Source organism: Caretta caretta, chromosome 1, assembly GCF_965140235.1.
Source record: "Caretta caretta isolate rCarCar2 chromosome 1, rCarCar1.hap1, whole genome shotgun sequence".
NCBI lineage: Eukaryota > Metazoa > Chordata > Testudines > Cheloniidae > Caretta > Caretta caretta.
In genome coordinates this window covers 40,232,452-40,252,476 of record NC_134206.1, presented here as the reverse complement: position 1 = coordinate 40,252,476, position 20,025 = coordinate 40,232,452, and the positions used below count along the sequence as shown (strand labels likewise).

General features: G+C 41.4%; 1 protein-coding gene across 2 annotated transcripts in view; it reads right to left on the bottom strand.

The window, feature by feature from the left end:
- The window catches only part of MPHOSPH8 (M-phase phosphoprotein 8), a 46,933-nt gene that overhangs the window by 5,407 nt on the left and 21,501 nt on the right, over positions 1 to 20,025 (bottom strand). For both annotated transcript variants that reach the window (XM_075127275.1, XM_048845240.2), the window contains 7 exons: positions 17,554 to 17,659; positions 5,702 to 5,956; positions 4,069 to 4,194; positions 3,898 to 3,986; positions 2,788 to 2,928; positions 2,029 to 2,115; positions 332 to 486 (listed from right to left, as the gene is read on the bottom strand). In XM_075127275.1, coding sequence (XP_074983376.1) covers positions 332 to 486; positions 2,029 to 2,115; positions 2,788 to 2,928; positions 3,898 to 3,986; positions 4,069 to 4,194; positions 5,702 to 5,956; positions 17,554 to 17,659 — 959 coding nt within the window. The remainder of the gene's footprint in view (positions 1 to 331; positions 487 to 2,028; positions 2,116 to 2,787; positions 2,929 to 3,897; positions 3,987 to 4,068; positions 4,195 to 5,701; positions 5,957 to 17,553; positions 17,660 to 20,025) is intronic.

The window sequence follows — 20,025 nt, the reverse complement described above, 5'->3', positions numbered from 1 at the left end:
TTTGACCAGTACCTAGCACACTGTGGGTGCTACTGAATAACAGAGCCCCCAGAGCACTACACAGGCACATTTTTATAAAGTGAAATACATTAGCCCAAGCTGCTTGTCAGTTGCCTCCTCTTTCTGCAATTTTATTCAATGTTTCAAAAACTGTTGGGTTGCCGATCCCTGGGTGATTTTGGGACCGCTTAATTTATTTTTTCCGTCTAGGGGAAACTTGCATTTTTCCCTAGCATTTCTCTGACTTTCTCCTCAGTGACTTAAGCCAAAATCAAGCAGTACATGAACCACATCTGAAGTTTCAGACAATAAAGAACTACAGACTACTTACGTTTCCAAGTGACTCTTGAGCAGATCATACACAAGTACATTATTACACTGTTTAGCAAAATGAAGTGCACTGTTCTGATGCTTTGATAAAATGTTACAATCTGCTCCACTTTCAATCATAAGTCGTACAATGTCAGAGTTTCCTCTTTTACAAGCCTACACATGAAAGGGGAAAAAACACACACACACGTGAAGTAGCAAAATACTTCATAATGAGAACTGAATTACAGCAGAATCAGTATTTTAAAAACTAACTGGGGATTGAGGAGTTCATAAAATTGAACTCAATCACAATAGTTACAGGTTACACTCCCGTACTTTTAATTCTTTCTGGATGTTAATTTCAGATTTTAAATTACAAGTCTCCTACTTATAAACCTATCATACGTGTCATCCATATTCTTGATGATTTCCTCTAAATAGATTATGCTGTCCACAAAAGTTATGCATTTCACTTACCATGGATAATCTAATCCTAGTATGAGAACTTCAACATTCCTTGCGAGAGCTGATGTAATGAGTCGCTGGATAGAACATTAAATACAGTCCACCTGACTGACCGTTCTTCCCAGGTTGTATGCAGCGTAGTTGTAGACATGTCAGTCCCAGGATATTGGAGAGAGAAGGTGAGGGAGATAATTTCTTTTGTTGGACCAACTTCTGTTGGTGAGCAAGAGAAGCTGCCAAACCACACAAGAGCTATTCTTCAGGCCTGGGAAAGGTACTCCCAGCATCACAGCAATATGCAAAGTAGAACGATATCATACTCAAAGGAAACCCGCACAGCATTTTTAAAAGACGAGTCTGGGAGCTTAAATTCATTACTCTGCTAGACACTAAAAATCATGAACTGAACAGACACTGAATTTATGGCTTATTACAACACTCTTTGTCCTATGGCTGCAGAGGTGTTAATAGGCCACTCTACCTTGAATGGTCCCTTACAATATGTGCTTGCTACTTATGCTAAACAATCTGTTCCTCCTTGCATTTTGCTGTGAATCTGGGTGTACCTACTTTTCCCAGACCTGAAGAAGAGCTCTGTGTGTCTTGAAAGCTTGTCTCTCTTGCTAACATAAGTTGGAACAATAAAAGACATTACCTCACCAACCTTGTTCTTCCCAGGGACATTGAGGGTCTCAGCATTTCCCCATTACAACACTGACTGACCTTCTCTTGCTAGAAAAGAAGTACAGGAAAACCCTATTCTGGGTTATCACCTGGGGGCAAAAATAATTGGGTGTGGAGGCATCTCTCACTTTTTGGCATTTTTGCCCTCCTGCTGAGGAACCAGACTGGCCTGCAATCCTCAACTCACATTCTCTTGATCTGGGAAGTGAACAGAGAAACCAACCTGCAGTTAAACCCGTGTGCAGATGACACGTGTATTTTGGGATTACATGCAACATGCACCTTTACTGTTGCATTATCATAAGCTTTTCCATTTAGTAAGAGATGCATTAGTACACTGACTGAAAGATTATTGCACGAATGACAGCAGTCTGAGGGCTTTGACACACACAATAGATCTTTGTCCTATATTTAAAGCTAAAATGTGGTTTGAGAAAGAAGACCATGGAAACAGACCTGGCCACAGACATACCTGTACATACCACACTGTTGTCCTCCTATAGTATGCTTGCTAAAATGCTGAATATTAGACAATATCAAACAAGGTCAGGCCAAAACTGCATTTACCTTCATTAAAGCAGTTTCACCACTGCTCTGCTGGACATTAAGATAAGCCCCAGCTTCCAAAAGAATGGCCACTGTAGTTAGAAAGTTCTTAAAAAAGAAAACAGAACAGTTAAACTTTAAAATTTAAAAATATTTCAGACAGTAAGCTAAATACAGAATGTAGAATGATTAAGATTTTAGTAGCGTGTAAGACCCTAAAATAAGGCATCAAAGTGGTACTGCGTTACCCCTGGATGTCAGGTTCACTTGCAAGCTTTTAACAGTCCCCCCCCCACAAGTCATGAACAGGAGGATTTTTGTTCTGAATGAAGACAAGTTAATTCATGAACAGCTAAACTTCCAAATGAAATAGCTGACACTTTGTTACATCTAAAACTTTACAGTAAGGTGTTTTATCTTTTGAAGTTTCAAATAAATTAATACTGTCTTATTTCATTTACTTAAACACAGTAAGAAAATGATTAAATAAAACAGAAGTTTTGTCATAGGATCAACGCTGCCTGCTTTGTCAGTAAGACTTCACAAGCAGCAGTTTGATATTTACAATTTTCAAACATTCATATTGCAACAAATTGTCTTCATTAACTACATTCAGAAATATCAGCTGAAGGTCACCAGTCAACTAACCAATCTGAGTAGCTGGCGCAGATGCAAATTTGGAACAAATACTTCAATTAACTAGATGCAGCAAGCTGAGCAATGAGAGTTTGAACATAAAATAAAAGCCAAGATGTAGGAATACTGTTGAAGGGAACTAACCTTTTCAGCTGCGTGTATCAATGCAGTTGTTCCATTTTTCTGTCTACAGTTGACTTTAGCTCCTTTTCTGATAAGGAGCCGGAGGAGGTCATCATGCCCTCCCGCAGCAGCAAGCATCACTAGCGTCATTCCACTTGAATCCTGCAACAAATTGTTTACTTTTCAGTCAAAAATCTACAAATGGGAGCCTGTTTACACTAACTACACCTGTAAAGGCACCCAGTTACAACACAGTTCCATATAAGTATAGGTTGGACCACGATGAAGTCTCTGAAATGTGCTACAATCTTTGATAGCCCGGTGCTTCAGCACAGTTCAGGGATACCATCATGGATCACCTACATTTAAAAAAAAAAAAAAAAAAAAAAAAAAAAGCAAGACATGTAAATGGGCTTGGGGGGGACAAGTGCACTATAACCAGGCCACATTCAAATCATTCCCACAAGCTCTGGTATAGATATAATGTATCCTCCTGGTTAGCAAGACTTACCAAATTTAGTGTAAATGCTGTATTTAGTTGCAAATCAACATGTTGTAATGGATACCAGCCAATGAATCAACATTTCTTTAGGAAAATAACTAAAAAGTACAGATGCAAAACAAGATTAAAACCCACGATTTAATCAGTGTTTCCTGCTTGCTGATTTAAATCATGGTGAAAATCAGTGATTTAAGTCCATCCATTTCTCATGCTTATATATATATGTTTTAGAAGTATATACATTTTAGAAATACTTGTCAAGTTTTACAGCATACAGTCATTTGCAATAGAAACAAACCCCCAAAGAGTTAACTGACTGTTTTACTTAAAGGAAATGGAGAAGAGATCAATAACCATTTAGAATACCCAAAACACAACTATATGTGTACACTAAATATAAGCTAGTCAGATTTAAAAACCAAATACCTGAAAGTTAGTTCCTGCTTACCTGCCAATTTAGAATCTAGGGTTCTATTTAAGTATATTTGTAATATTTAACTACGCACATATTTGCTTACCAATTTCAAATCTGAACAGTTTAACCTGAAGAGCTCTATGTAAAGTCTCCTCTTCCATACACTGGATTTGTACAAAATTTCCCTTCAATACCTCCTCTTTACAGATATTACCTCTTGATCCAGATTATATTCTTCATTTGAATTAAGCGCCATCTTTACTGTAACATAGTCTCCATTTTTAACAGCATCCCTCAGTAGAGCTGAAAGAAAATTCATTCAATTGGAATATTCGCTTTAGAACACCAGATAAGAAATTTTTCCCTCTTCCCAAAAATTACTTACTACTTGATATTGGTTCTGTTGAAGAATGAGTCTCATCATCTCCATCCAAATGCTTCTGAAAGTCTTCCAGGGTCAACCATTCTAATTGCATGTCCATTCCCAAACTCAAGACTTGCTGCCTGCCATCTATCATACAAACCCCAAACGAGTTACTTGTTTTGTCTAACCACCAAAATGTAATCACTGCCTGCTGTCTTGTACTGACTGGCAGGATAATGTGCACAGAATCCTGCACATTTATTTTTCCAGAGCCAAACTGGAGGTAATGATCCGTAGTGGGGTAAAACACCAAACAGTATGTTACATTACAAATTGGCACAAGTGTTCAGTAACCTGAGTGGTCAAAAGCAGAGCTAACCAATTAAAAGATACACAATGATTTTACTGGCAGGAACTATTTCCTTGACCCAAGAATTTAATCAGGCTAAAAACCACTTACTGTTACCTTTCTTCTCACTTAAAAAAAAAAAAAAGATGTTTTAGGAGATGGTGTCAAAGAAGTTAATACTTGTTTAGTCCTGACATTTAACATCATTAAAATGAACAATCCATTTCAGCAGGTGTTAATACCTTTTGTGTAATAACCAAGTTAATTTGCTCCGAAGTTGTTCATTAACCCTGTGCTTCAAATTTCTTAGGGCTCAAAGTAAACAGACCATGAACTCTGCAGTCTAGGCCAGGGGTTCTCACAACAAATTTTTTGGTGGCCTCAGAATGTGGCCACCAACTCTGGCTGGTGGCCGTGCTGACAATTTTTCCTAAAACACTTAATTAACTTTAGGAAAAACACATATATGCACATACACATGTCCAAATCATAATTTATTTATATAGGGTTTTTTTCAGACTCAGTAATAAAAATAATTTACAGTTGTCTCTATTCTTTACTGGACGTTAACAGAATGGAAACACGAACTGTTTTTGCATGTTCTGTCTTGTTTGGGGTTTTGTTTTTTTTTTGGTTGCCCTTTCTCCAAGACTTGCTAGCTGGTAAGTCTTCTGCTGTGAAAAGTGATATTAGTATGTTTGTTAATATCACTTTTCACAGTAGACTTACTCAGCTCCGGCAAGCCCTAGGACAAATTAAGCCCTAGATGGGGAGGTGGGCATAGAAGCAGCAGGGCCCAGGGATGGGGGGTGAGCCTGGGGCCAAAGCCTGAACCAGAACCTGCCACTGCATGGATGGACCCCGAAGCCCCATGGCCAAAGCCTGCCTCCCCTACCCTAGGGGAAAGTGGAGAATTCATCAGCTGCCTGCACCTCCAGCATTTCTGTCTCTGGAGCGGGGCAGGGCCCAACCACTGCTGGCAGCCCTGGGAGAGGGGCTACTGCTCTGTAGGCCCCCATCACAGCCCAGGAGGCAGTGACCGCAAGAAAAAGGCCCTGGTGGCCATAGGGGTCCACATTTGAGAAACACTGGTCTAGACAATGCTATACTCCCTGTACAGACTAGTGCAGAACCCTAGAAATTTAGATCCTTTGCCAAGATTCCAATACTGGGTGTCAGTCCAGAAAAACAGATTCCTCAGATGAGAGCAATGTGAGTGGACAGTTACAGCCATACAACTTTGTAGAACTCAGTATGACTCAATTTTTGTACAGCAAAAATAGTGGACTTGTTTTTATTACTTACCCGAATTCTCCTCCATTTGACATACATGGTCCACTTCCCGATCACCTTCTGCAGCAATGTATGTCCAGGTATCGGTCTCATCTCTTATGCTCCTCCTTTCCTTGTATAATTGTTTATTTTCTTTTGATTTGAATTCTTCTATGAATTTATAGTCCACTGAAGAGTCCTCTCTTTTTCGGTTATTATCAGAGTATTCATTTTTTTCTTCTGAAGATATATTAAACAAATCAAAAGCACTTTTGTTCTCCTTCAAACCTAGAATATAATTGAGAGATGTTTAATGGGACTGACTACATATACAAGCCACAGATGTTTATTTAATAAGTAGTCCTGGTTGGTGGTTGGCTGAAACAGCCAGATTTTAAGTTTTTAATTTACCTTTTAGAGGTTATCAATACCAAGGCCTGGAGCCAGGTTAACAAATTAGATCACTTAAGTATGTGCAAAAGCCAAATTCAGTGAAGATTATTTACCTGTGATTACCCTATGCAAGTCTGAATTCTGACTAGATTCAGAACTTAATTTCATCCCCCTTTAGAATGTTAATTTAACTAGAATTATAATATGAAAGTATATTGCTTCTTTGTAAGACTGTTGATTAATTGCAGTGCATTCATGCAATTAACTCAAAAATTAATCCTAACAAAATTAATCGCAATTAATCGCACTGTTAAACAATAGAATACCAATTTAAATTTTTTTTTGTCTTTCGACATTTTCAAATACATTGATTTCTATTACAACACTGAATACAAAGTGTACAGTGCTCACTTTATATTTTTTTATTACAAATATTTGCACTGTAAAAATGATAAACAAAAAATAGTATTTTTCAAGTATCAGAGGGGTGGCCATGTTAGTCTCTATCCACAAAAACAACGAGGAGTCAGGTGGCACCTTAAAGACGCAATCTTCCCTCTCTTGGTTTTGACACCTCCTCATCAATTATTGGGAGTGGACCACATCCACCCTGACTGAATTGCCCTTGTTAACACTGGTTCTCCACTTGTAAGGTAACACCCTTTGCTTCATGTGTCAGTATAATTTATGCCTGCATCTGTAATTTTCACTCCATGCATCTGAAGTGGGGTTTTTTACCTACGAAAACTTATGCCCAAATAAATCTGTTGTTTTGTAGTGAGCCAGCCACTCCCAGTCCCTGTTCAAGCCCAAATTAATGGTTTTAAATTTGAAAATGAATTGTAGCTCTGCAGTTTCTCTCTGAAGTCTGTTTTTGAATATTTTTTTGTTGAAGGGTGGCTACTTTTAAATCCGTTATTGAATGTCCAGGGAGACTGAACTGTTCTCCTACTGGCTTTTGTGTGTTACCATTCATGACATCTGATTTGTGTCCCTTTATTCTTATACATACAGACTGTCCGGTTTGGCCAATGTACATGGCAGAGGGGCATTGCTGGCACATATCACATTAGTAGAGGTGCAGGTGAATGAGCCCCTGATGGTGTGGCTGACATGGTTAGGTCCTCCAATGGTGTCGCTAGAGTAGAACAGGGAGAGAGTAGGCAATGGGGTTTGTTACAGGGATTGGTTCCTGGGTTAGTATTTCTGTGTTGTGGTGTGTAGCTGCTGGTGAGTATTTGCTTTCAATTCACCTCATACGAGTACTGTAGTGCAATCTCTTTATTATGAAAGTGTAACTTGAAAATGTAGTTTTTTTTGGTTACATAACTGCACTCAAAAAACAAAACCATGTAAAACTTTAGATCCTACAAGTCCACGCAGTTCTACTTCTTGTTCAGCCAATCACTAAGACAAACAAATTTGTTTACATTTATAGGAGATACTGCTGCCTGCTTCTTATTTACAACGTCACCTGAAAGTGAGAAAAGGCATTCGCATGGCACTTTTGTTACCGGCAGAGCAAGGTATTTATGTGCCAGATATGCTTAAAGTTCGAATGCCCCTTCATGCTTCAGCCACCATTCCAGAGGACATGCTTCTATGCTGATGATGCTCGGTAAAAAAAAATAAAAATGGGTTAATTAAATTTGTGACTGAACTCCTTGGGGGAGAATTGTACGTCTCCTGCTCTCTCTTTTACCTGCATTCTGCCATATATTTCATGTTATAGCAATCTCAGATGATGGCCCAGCACATGTTGTTCATTTCAAGAACACTTCCATAGCAGATTTGACAAAATGCAAAAAAGGTACCAACGTGAGATTTCTAAAAATAGCTACACCACTCGACCCAAGGTTTAAGAATCTGAAGTACCGTCCGAAATCTGAGAGGGACGAGATGTGAAGCATGCTTTCAGAATTCTTAAAAGAGCATCACTCAGATGCAGAAGCTACAGAACCCAAACCACCAAAAAAGAAAATCAACCTTCTGCTGGTGGCATCTGACTCAGATGACAAAAATGAATATGCTTCGGTCCACTCTGCTTTGGATCATTATCGAGCAGAACCCATCACCAGCATGGATGCATATCTTCTAGAATGGTAGTTGAAGCATGAAGGGACATATGCATCTTTAGTACATCTGGCACATAAATATCTTGCAACACCAGTTACAACAGTGCCATGCAAATGCCTGTTCTCACTTTCAGGTGACACTGTAAACAAGAAGCGGGCAGCATTACCTCCTGCAAATTGTAACTAAACTTGTTTGCCTGAGTGGCTGAAGTAGGACTGAGTGGACGTGTAGGCTCTACAGTTTTACATTGTTTTATTTTTGAATGCAGTTTTTTTGTAAAAATTCTGTATTTGTAAGCTCAACTTTCATGATAAAGAGACTGCACTACAGTATTTGTATTAGGTTAACTGAAAAATACTATTTCTTTTGTTTTTTACAGTGCCAATATTTGTAATTTAAAAAGTGAGCATTGTACACTTTATATTTTGTGTTGTAATTGAAATCAATATTTGAAAATGTAGAAAACATCCAAAAATATTTAAATAAATGGTATGCTATTATTGTTTAATCGCGTGACAGCCCTACCTTTTATGTATTCTCACTATTGACCTCATTGTTTGTTAGATGGCAGTGTAGCACTGGCTATGCTAACTTCTTAAGATAGGAGAAAAGAAACATCTGACCAAAAAAAGCATAATCAATTCACTTATTTCTAGCCCTCCCCCCTCGAATCTGTCAACCCTCCAAGTGATAAATGGGGATTCTTAAGTAACCTATAATTTATATATATGGGTTATATATAATTTAATCTATAGATCGGGCTACAGGTTCTTGAGGTGTATGATCAAGAACACTATCACCTGAAACTGGACTTCTGGGAGGAAGGCTCTGGGGCTTGGGTAGAGTTGAGCACCACTCCAATAAACTATCCTCTGCACCGGAGTGAGAGTGAATTTCTAAAAGTTTATTAGCAGGCTAGAGCCTTGAATGTTGACCGGATAAGGTGGATGCTGTACTGACCCCTGACCAGCCTCGTCCATATACGGGTACCCCTTGTCTTCTCAAGTAGGCTGCTACTACCACCATGCACTTTGTAAATACTCACAGGCCAAACAGAAGAACTGCATATTGCTAGTGCGTGGGGTTCACGATGAACCTGAGGAACCTTCTGTGACCTTGAAGATAGATATGTGAAAGTAGGAATCATTCAAATTTGAGGGCGGTGGACCAGTCCCCTGGATCCAGAGAGGGAATAATAATGGAAACCAAGGAGACTATGTAAAACGTCAGTTTCTTAAGGTAGCTGTTGAGCTGGCGCAGGATGGCTTTTGGAACTAGGACATAATGGGAATAAACCCCTTTCCTCTCTAGATCCTGTGGAACATCTTCCACGGCTCCCACCCAAAGGAACAGCTGAATATTGTAGTCCAGAAGTTGCTCATGAGAGGGGTCCCTGAAGAGGGACTGGAAAGGAGGGGTAGAACTGAACTGGATAGTATATCCCACTTCCACCATGTTCAACACACAACCGTCCGTAGTTTTATGGAACCATGCCCACTTGAGTGGGACGAGCAGTCTGTAAACAAAGGGGAAACAGGATCTGGAAAAATCAAACTGATACAACGTCCTTGAGTGTCCCGTCAAGGGACTTAGGGCTGCCCAAGTGACTGCAATAGGCAGTCTGAAGCGGTGGGGGAGCGGTGTCCTATGCCTGAAGTCCCAGCTCTGTTTCCTCTGTGGGTGGGAGGGTCAAAGAACCAGGAGGACTGCTTCAGCCTGAAGTGCTTCCTCAATGTAGCGCGGGTATACAAACCCAGGGACTTAAGGGTTGCTCTGGAGTCTTTCACACAGTGAAGCTTTGTATTGGTCTACTCCAAAAAAAGTGAAGTACCCTCAAAGGGCAGGTTCTGGAGGGTATACTGAACCTCCTGCAGAAGGCGGAGGACTGAAGCCACAAACACTTACATGGCTACCACAGATGCTATGGACCTGGCTGCCAAATCTGCTGCATCAGGGGCTGCTTGCAGAGAAACCCTCATTATGGATTTCTCCTCCTCCACCAGGGAGAACTCCAGTCTAGCTTCCTGTCGCAGCAAGTCCTTGGACTTCAACATGGAGTACCACTTGATGAAGTCATATCTGCCCCGCAGCACCTGTTGGTTAGCAATCCTAAGCTGCAGACCTCCCAGTGGGGCAGACCTTTTTCCAAACAGGACCAGATTCTTGGAGTCCTTTGCCTTGGAGCCCTTCCGTTGGGAGACCACCACGGATCCACAAGGGGTGAGGTGGGGAGGAGAGCGGGGAGGACGACAATAATGAATATATAGAAATTCATGGCCGTGAGCAGGAACAAAGTACTTCCTCTTGACCCTCTTAACCACGGGAGGTAGGGAAACAGATCCATGATGGCCTCATTGAGGGGTGGGGGAGGGGTACTCTCGATGGGCCCACCATGAGCAGGATGCTGACCAGACTATTTGAGGACTCTTACTACATCCACCTGTAACCCCAAATTTTGGCAACCCTTTTCAGTAATTCCTAGTGTGTCTTGTAGTCATCATGCCTGCTCCTGACATGGCCTCAGCAGCAGAGGAGGTGGACGCTGATACTGGCTGATGGCACTCCTCGCCGACCTGATCCCACAGCACCAGCTCCTGATATTTGGCACTGAGCTTGGTACTGGAGTCCAGATGAGGCGCTGCCTTAAGAATGGTGGTGCTCCTCTTTCGGAGGCCACCGATCAGGAGCACCTCGATTGGGGCCCCTGCACAGGTGGAAATGCCCACAGTTTCCAAAAAGGCCACTGCATGGGCATAGGCCAATACCCAGGAAGCAAAGAACCCAGTGTCATTCCTGAGCCCAAGTCCACAGCTGGGTAGGGATGTCTGGAGGCATGTCGGGGTCAACTCCTCAGATGGGAGGAGTATGACCCCGACTCAGAGGATGAGTCTCTGCTTGGTGACCATGAGTAGTTTCCAGAGATACTGGAGATCGGTGCTGAGGTGGGGAAGACTGTGGTGGGACCAAATGGACAGTTACCCTTTCAATGGTACCAGGCCTCCGAATGGTGACCAGTGACTGCATACTCCCTTGTGCTCCCTGGCACCGACATCACTGACTCCTGAACTGCCAGTGATGCCAGCACCGACAGCGAAAACATGTCCCTGGTGGCAACAAATGTCTTTGCAGTGCCATCTATGTCATCAGCACTGGTACAGTGCCGACCTTCCAGTGTGGGTGGGTCTTCCAGAGCCAGACTCAATGGTACCCACATAAGGGCCAGAATCAATGGCACCAGCTTCTGGGCTGCCGCGCCAGGAGTGGCCTGACACAGGTCGCACTCCGTTCTGCTCTCCGTGCCTGTCCTCCTTTGGGGACAGGAAATGACCTCTCTCAGCTGCAGCTTCTTCTGCTTCTTCCTTGGCACTGGGGATGCTGAATGGTGCCAAGACTGTCATGGTGGGAGGAGCACTCCTCACCCATGATGAAGTGCTCAGTGCCAAGTCCAATCGGTACGGCTCCAAGGAAGGTCTCAACACAGCCTCCAACAGCAGGGACTTCAAGCTGGCCTCCTGATCCTTCTTGGTAAGGGGCTTAAAATCCCTGCAAATCTTGCAGTGGGTCCTTGGTGTGAGCCCCACCCAAGCATGTCAGGCATCTAAAGCAGAGGTGTGGACTTTCTGGTTTCCCTGGGGGTGCTCGACTCCCGCTCCACCGCAAGCCCTGCCCCCACTTCACCCTGCCTCTTTCTGCCCCTGCTCCTCCCCCTCAGTGCCTCCTGCATGCCGTTGAACAGCTGATCACTGGCAGAAGGGAGGGGGAGGAGCTGATCAGTGGGGCCGCTGCTGGGGGAGCACCCACTATTTTTTCCCCGTCGGTGTTCCAGTCCCAAAGCACCCATATAGTCAGCACCTATTATCTGAAGTGCAGGTCACTCGGGGCATAGCCTCGTTGTAGGGGGCACAAGACTTGAAGTCCTAAGCTCTGCTAATAGAGAAAAACTAAACTACACTAATAAACTTAACAGACAACTATAAAGAGAACTATACGCAATTAACACAAAAAACACAGTCCACTAAGAAACTTGTGATAGCAAGTTAGAACAGTTCCAGCAACTGTCACGGGCAACAAGGAGGAACTGAGGGGCCCTTTATACCAGCGCTATGAGCACACAGCACCAGAAGGTGCCAGAGCTGACCCTACAGATACCACTGAGAGGAAAATTTCCAGCAACTGTATTTGGGGCACACAAACATCTACATTGGAATGGACGTACGCAAGCACTTGAAGAAGAAAAACTGTTTTTGTTAACCTCTGAGGACAGGACAAGAAGGAATGGGCCTACTGGGAGGGCGGTGTGTGCGCGCATTTGGTGCAAGTTGCTCCTGGCCCTCAGAGACCAGAGTGGCTGAACTGGAGCTATGGGTGACAGAGAGGTACATAGATGAGACTTTCCGGAACACAGCAAAACAGTCCCACTCCCAGTTTAACAGCCTTTGAGCTATAAAAGGATCTCACAAAACTGGATGACTGGGCAACAAAGTGGCAGATGAAATTCAATGTTGATAAATGCAAAGTAATGCACATTGGAAAACATAATCCCAATTATACATATAAAACGATGGGGTCTAAATTAGCTGTTATCACTCAAGAAAAAGATCTTGGAGTCATTGTGGATAGTTCTCTGAAAACATCCACTCAATGTTCCCGCTCAATCCGCTCAGCCATCAAAAAAGCAAACAGAATGTTGGGAGAATCATTAGGAAAGGGACAGATAATGAGACAGAAAATACAGTGTGTTTATATAATCCATGGCATGCCCATATCTTAAATACTGCGTACAAATCTGGTCACCCATCTCAAAAAAGATATATTGGAATAGGAATACATACAGAAAAGGGCAACAAAAATTATTAGGGATATGGAACAGCTGCCATATGAGGAGAGATTAAAAACGACTGGGATTTTTCATCTTGTAAAAGAGACGACTAAGGGGGGATATGATAAGAGGTCTATAAAATCCTGACTGGTGTGGAAAAAGTAAATAAGGAAGCGTTATTTACTCTCTCATAACACAAGAACTGGGGGTTCACCAAATGAAATTAATAAGCAGCAGGTTTTAAACAAACAAAAGGAAGTATTTCTTCACACAATGCACAGTCAGCCTGTGGAACTCTTTGTCAAAGGATGTTGTGAAGGCCAAGACTATAATAAGGTTCAAAAAAGAATAGATAAATTCATGGAGGATAGGTCCATCAATAGTTATTAGCCAGGATGGGCAGGGATGGTGTCCCTAGCCTCTGTTTGCCAGAAGCTGTGAATTGGCAACAGGGGATATATCACTTGATGATTACCTGTTCTGTTCATTCCCTCTGAAGCACTTGGCATTGAACACTGTCAGAAGCCAGAATACTGGGCTAGATGGACATTTGGTCTGACCCAGTATGGCTGGTTTTACGTTCTTAAATTGCAGCAAGGGACTTTAGGCTGGACATTAGGAAACACTTCCTGTCAGGATAGTTAAGCACGGAAATAAACTGCCTGGGAAGGTTGTGAAATCTCCTTCATTTGAGGTTTTTAGGAGGTTAGACAAACACCTGCCAGGGATGGTCTATATCAGGGGTTGGCAACCTTTCAGAAGTGGTGTGCCGAGTCTTCATTCATTCACTCTAATTTAAGGGTTTTGTGTGCCAGTAATACATTTTAACATTTTTAGAAGGTCTCTTTCTATAAGTCTATAATATAGAACTAAACTATTGTTGTATGTAAAGTAAATAAGGTTTTTAAAATGTTTAAGAAGCTTCATTTAAAATTAAAATGCAGAGCCCCCCAGACCGGTGGCGAGGACCCGGGCAGTGTGAGTGCCACTGAAAATCAGCTCGCGCGCCGCCTTTGGCACATGTGCCAGAGGTTGCCTACCCCTGGTCTAGATAATACTTAGTCCTGCCTTGTTTGCAGGGGACTGGACTAGAAGACCTCTCAAAGTCCATTGCAATTCTACATTTCTATGATTCTATGTAGGGTAAAAAAATTTAAGCCTAATTCAAGACATGAACCTTAATCTTTTTCAAGAAAGGACCAACGGTGTTTCTCTCAAATTAGCTGGTACTAAGAGTTATGGCAGCCAGCCACTGCCAGGGTCAGTGGCTCCAAAATATTAACCATAATTTCAGAACACATTTTTATATAATTTTACTAAGTGAAGTAGGCCCGAGAACATCACCAGTCTATTATACTGTTTTAAATGGAAATCTGTCACCAGGCTGAGCGAGAATCTTCTGAGGTTTCAGAGTCACCAACTTATCTTTGTGAGCTACAGCACATGATCCATGAACTTACTCATACTCTAAACTGCAGTAACAGCCATCAAGAAAACAGTCAGAGAAAGCTCAGTAAACACTCCCCTAACATTCAACAGGTGCATCTACAGGGTAGAACAACTCCTGGAATATCCAGTCTTAAAACATGACATAAGCACACACAGTTTATTACTAAGAGTATGATATGCAAATATGGCTGACACTCCTAGAGGGGAAGAGAAGAAGAATCTGCAATTCAAGGTGGAGAAGACGCATTGGATTTTAATATTCAGCTGTGTTCTAAGATTTAAAGTATAGGATGTAAAAAATAAATCTAGAAAGTGAAATTAAGAAATTACAAAACCACCAAATGTTAAGTCATGGAGTTGCTTTTACTTCTTGAAAAGCCACCAGAACCAAAGTACTAAAAGGTGCAATGAAGCTAACATTAAGTATAGCATAAGGGTAAATTCTCATGTGCATTCTATAGTAGAACTATATTCTACTCTGTAGGACTGGATAGGCTTTACTGATGTAAAACAGAGATCTTCAACCTTTTTAAGCACAAGATCACCTTTTGAATTTAAGTACAACCCAGGATTTACCTCAAAGAAAATGCAGAAACAACATTTTATGATGTTATATAAAGTGGAGATCAATTGCTTAATATACATAATTATACATTTTCCCTGCTTACTGAGTCTCAGTGTGACATCTGTAACTGCACATTATCTACCAATGTCTTGAAATTCGAGTTATAATTTGAAATAGCTAGTCAGATGCAGTCCTGCAGATGTGCATCTGTGAGGCGGGTGCGATACTTGGACTTGATAATCTTAATTTGTGAGAACGCCATCTCACACAGATAGGTGGAACCAAAGCAAGCTTTCACTTTTAAAGCACAGGACAATAGAAGGGGATACTTGTCTTGTTTATGAGTCCCTAAAAATCGCTCTCCTTTGATCTGGCTTTCAGCTCAATGTCACTTTGCATGGTAATTATCTCCATATCAATTCCACTGCTTTGTAAATCAAACACCTGATTGATTGTTGCAGCCAACCCACCAATGTCTGCTGGAAGGAATGGATTTGAGATAGACATGATGGAGTCAATCATCATGTGTAATTCTTGAAATCGCCGTTGAATTCCTCTGCTAATTTGTCAGCTGTGCACAGAAAGTTTCTGGGTGGAACCATTTTCCTTCGTCTTCAATTTTTTCTAGTATTTTCTCCAGACTCGGGAAGTGTTGCAGCATTTTATCCTTTAACTGGGAAGATCACAGACTCAGTTTCAATTTGAATGCATTCACTGCACTGATCATATGTGATAAGTCTGTCCTTCCTCTGCAGTTCGCAGTTCAGCTCGTTCCATTTGGATGTTATGTCAGTAAGGAACCTGAAGTCTAGCAGCCAGGCATTGTCTGACATCTCATTGCACACTTTGTTCCTTGATTTCAGAAGAGTGATGATTCTGGGCATTAGATCCAAAAAATCTTTGCAGGACTTTCCCCCTGCTTAACCACCTCACATCTGCATGGAGGAGCAGCTCACTGTAAGCAGTATCCACTTTGTCAAGTAAAGATTTAAAACAGGCAGTGCTGGTAGGCTCTTGCTCCAATCAAGTTTACAATTCTGATGGTTATTTTCATTACATATGAGAAGTCCATAACTTAACTCGCAACTGCTTGCTGGTGGATTATACAGTGGTAATTCACAAATGAAGGAAAATCTGGATCATTTCTGCAAAATGCAATAAAGCCTGCATGTGCGCCAAGTATGGAGGGTGCACCATCCGTTATGATCAAAACAAGTTACTTGATTGGAATGACTTTCTCAAGCATGTACTTTTTAAATTCGTTGTAGATATCTTCACCTCTTGTTCTCTCTTTAAGAGGCAAAACAGTCTTTAGTTATCGCATCCTTAAAAACCATTTGAACAAAAATAACTTCTTGGGCTGTGTCAGTCATGTCAACTGATTCATCAAACTGCAGTGAAAAGCATCCACAGTCATTCAAATCCTGCGGTAGCTGCTGAAAGAGGTCTTCGGACAAACATTCCACCCGTCTTGCTACTGTGGAAGCACCAAGTGATATGCTCTGAATTGCCGTCATTATTTCCTCTTTATTTTTGTTTTTGAAATCTTTAAATAAGGAGTCCACTGCCACAGTCACTGCCTCTTTAAATACTTCTCCATCCGTAAACTATTTCTTGTGTTTTGCCAGCAGATGGCAAACACGAAACGATGCTTCAGTAGGAGCCTTCCCTTTTGCTACTGGTTTAGTAAAACATGACTGTTGAGCTTTCAAAACAGCCTTGCTGAACACCCCGGGAAGTGACTGGATTTTCTTCGGGAAGGAAGAAGCACTGTCCCTCCCCTCTCCGAGATTAGTGCAGCCTCTTCCCTGCCAGTCCCTTCTCCTTATTCAGTATTAATGGCACCCCAAATGGCTCATTCATCATCCCAAATTAGCCAAATGAATTGTGTTGTTATTCCAGTTACAACAATGAATGACCGGACATCAAAAACCATTTTGAATTCATAGCGAGAAGGCAATCTATTTTGTTCCCCTGCCTGGCTGGGAGCACCAGGTTTTGCACTGGAAACAGGCTCTGTTCCATTAATGGTATTTCAAAGCCCCAGTCAGGAGACTGAAGTATTTCATTTCATGCCATGTCAATTACCAAGGTGGCTGTTGTTGTTAACCCCCTGCAGTCTCTGATAGGCTAAGGCTGATGATCTGTTTGGGATGGGGTTGGTATGCGCCTTGCATGTGTGTAAATTAACCTGTCTGCGGCTGCTTGTTTAATCAGGACAGTTCTCAAACTGGGGCTTCCTTTGACTGGCATTGCAGCCTGTGGTTCGGACAGAGAGCCGCATTTCAGCTGTACTGTGAGTTCAGCGGGCGCATCTAGCATTTGGGCTGTACTGTCCCTGCAGCGTGCACTTTGTTAAAGCACCGTCTACTGTTGAAAAACCACCTCTTTGGCTGAGAACATGGTAGGGTGGGTGGGATGTATTCCCCTAGCTGGCTGTGATCCTGAAGGGGGTGGCAGGATGAGATGGGGGACTAAGACCAGGATTGCCACTCAGAGGCTCCAGGATCAACTGATTGGGGACCACTGGTCTAAAAGCTCTTTGTTCTCTCTAACTGTGCAAAACCCTTGATTATAACTTACTTTTTAATCCTTTCTGCTCTTTTCTGCCTTTTTCTTCCTTTTCGGAGTCACATCGTTTCTGAGGTTTTTCTTTTATTTCATTTTTCTTTACTTCCTTTTCCTGGTACTGAAGGCAAAAGATAAAATTAAAGTGCTATGCTATATTAAAGTGAAATGATCAGTTTTCAACTGCCAAAAACCAAAGTTCAGAGTTCTGCATTTCTCTGCCAGAGCCATCACTAACATTAGATTAGTGTGGGGAACAGGGTGATAATAAAATGGAGAGTGAACAGCATGGGTGACCTATAGTGGGATACAAAGCCTTTCACATTTGATTTACTGATTTAAAATCCAGACAAGGTTGCTAGTGAATAAAAGTAATCTGATCTGTCACAAACTTACATTAAAAATGTTTAGTGCCCTTAGTCCAGCTCCTATTGAACAGATGTTCACATGGTAAAATTACCACCAAAATTAGCACTTTTCAATCAAAGCTTTAAGCAATTTATACTACAATTACTTTATATTGGAAGAGAGTAGAAACTATTAGCATCCACATTTCTTGTTCTTTCAATACCCCAAGTATGCTGGGTGCTTTTCTAGCATGAAAAATACACAGTCTGTTTCAAAGACCTTACAGTTTCCCTTCTTGTGAGGTGTCTAAAATTAGGACAAACTATAGGGAGGAGAAAGTGTGATAGAAGCCACAGGTTACAAAAAGATCTTGCTATTACTCAATGAAAACATCCATATCTTGATGTGCAGATGGAGAATAGTTAAATTAAAAATCAGATTTTTAAAAAATTAAAATTAAATGTAGATTTTAAAAAATAAACATAGGGTATCATAATATATTGAATACAAAAAATATTAAGCAGTACATTTTTCTGCCAAGTTTTAAAGAAAATCAAAATAATGAACTGGTGAAAGTCACTGGCTAAACCCCTGGAACCAGAGTTTGCTGAAGTATTAAACCAGCCTTTGATAGCAATACCCTCTTCTGCAGATGGAGAGAGAATATTTTCTTCATTTCAGTTTATTCAACTAGTTCAGTTCAATGACTTCCAGTTCATTCAAAGTTAAGAAACCAATTGTGAGTTGAAAATGGAAAGCTTGTTTCCCTTTTCCAATCTATGAATTAAAAAAAAAAAAAACTTGGTGTGAGGTGAGATTCCTACTACTTGTAAAATCTTGAAGAACATGGTGACTAGAAACAAACAGTTCAATTCACTAACTACAGATCATACTTCCTTTGTTTAATAAACCATTTTTCTTATGTAACCAGCACATTTAAAGGTAGGTTTTTTATATAAAAAAAATTTATAACGCTGGCTTTGTTCATTTTTAATTGAATTTCCATCCAAACAGACCTTGACATAAATCACAAGTAAAAAATAATCTAGTAAAGGAATGTATCATCCACCATTTTCTAACAAAGTAAAAAACTAAGAATCTTAAGAAAGATGACTAAACGTATATTAAGTTACATCATTGCTTAAATGAGTATACATAGTATAACTTTCTCTTTAACAAAAAGAACCAAATGTAGTCTAAAGACTGTATTTAGTGGCAAATCAACATGTTTTAATAGTTACCAACCTATGACAATCAAACTCTCTTTAGAAATACAATGCAAAAGTACAAATGAAAAATGATTCTAAAAAAAAAAGGTCATTTAAATCAAGATTTCCACCTTGCTGATTTGAATGATTAAAAAAAGACGGTTACTCACCTTTGTAATTGTTGTTCTTCAAGATGTGTTGCTCATATCCATTCCAATTAGGTGTGTGCATGCCACGTGCATGATCGTCGGAAGATTTTTACCCCAGCAACACTCGGTGGGTTGGCTGAGGCGCCCCCTGGAGTGGCACCTTCATGTTGCTGGATATATGCCCCAGCACCCCCTCAGTTCCTTCTTGCCGGCTACTCCAACAGAGGGGAAGGAGGGCGGGTTTGGAATGGATATGAGCAACACATCTCGAAGAACAACAGTTATAAAGGTGAGTAACCGTCTTTCTTCTTCAAGTGCTTGCTCATATCGATTCCAATTAGGTGACTCCCAAGCCTTACCTAGGCGGTGGGGTTGGAGTGAGATGTCGCAGAGTAAAGGACCGCTGAACCAAATGCAGCATCACCCCGGACTGCTGAATTATCGCTTAGTGGGCGAAGGTATGCACCGATGACCAAGTAGCTGCCCTACATATCTCCTGTATGGGTATGTGTGCCAGGAAAGCAGATGAAGCCTGAACCCGTGTGGAGTGAGTGGTAAGGTGCATAGTTGGGACACCAGCCAAGTGATAGCATGAATGGACGCATGATGTGATCCAGGACAAGATGCGCTGGGAGGAGACTGGAAGACCCTTCATCTGGTCTGCCACAGCAACAAACAGTTGCAATGTTTTCCTGAAAGGTTTAATTCACTCGATGTAGAAGGCGAGGGCCCTGCGAACGTCCAGGGAGTGCAGCTGTTGTTCCCGTCGAGAGTCGTGCGGC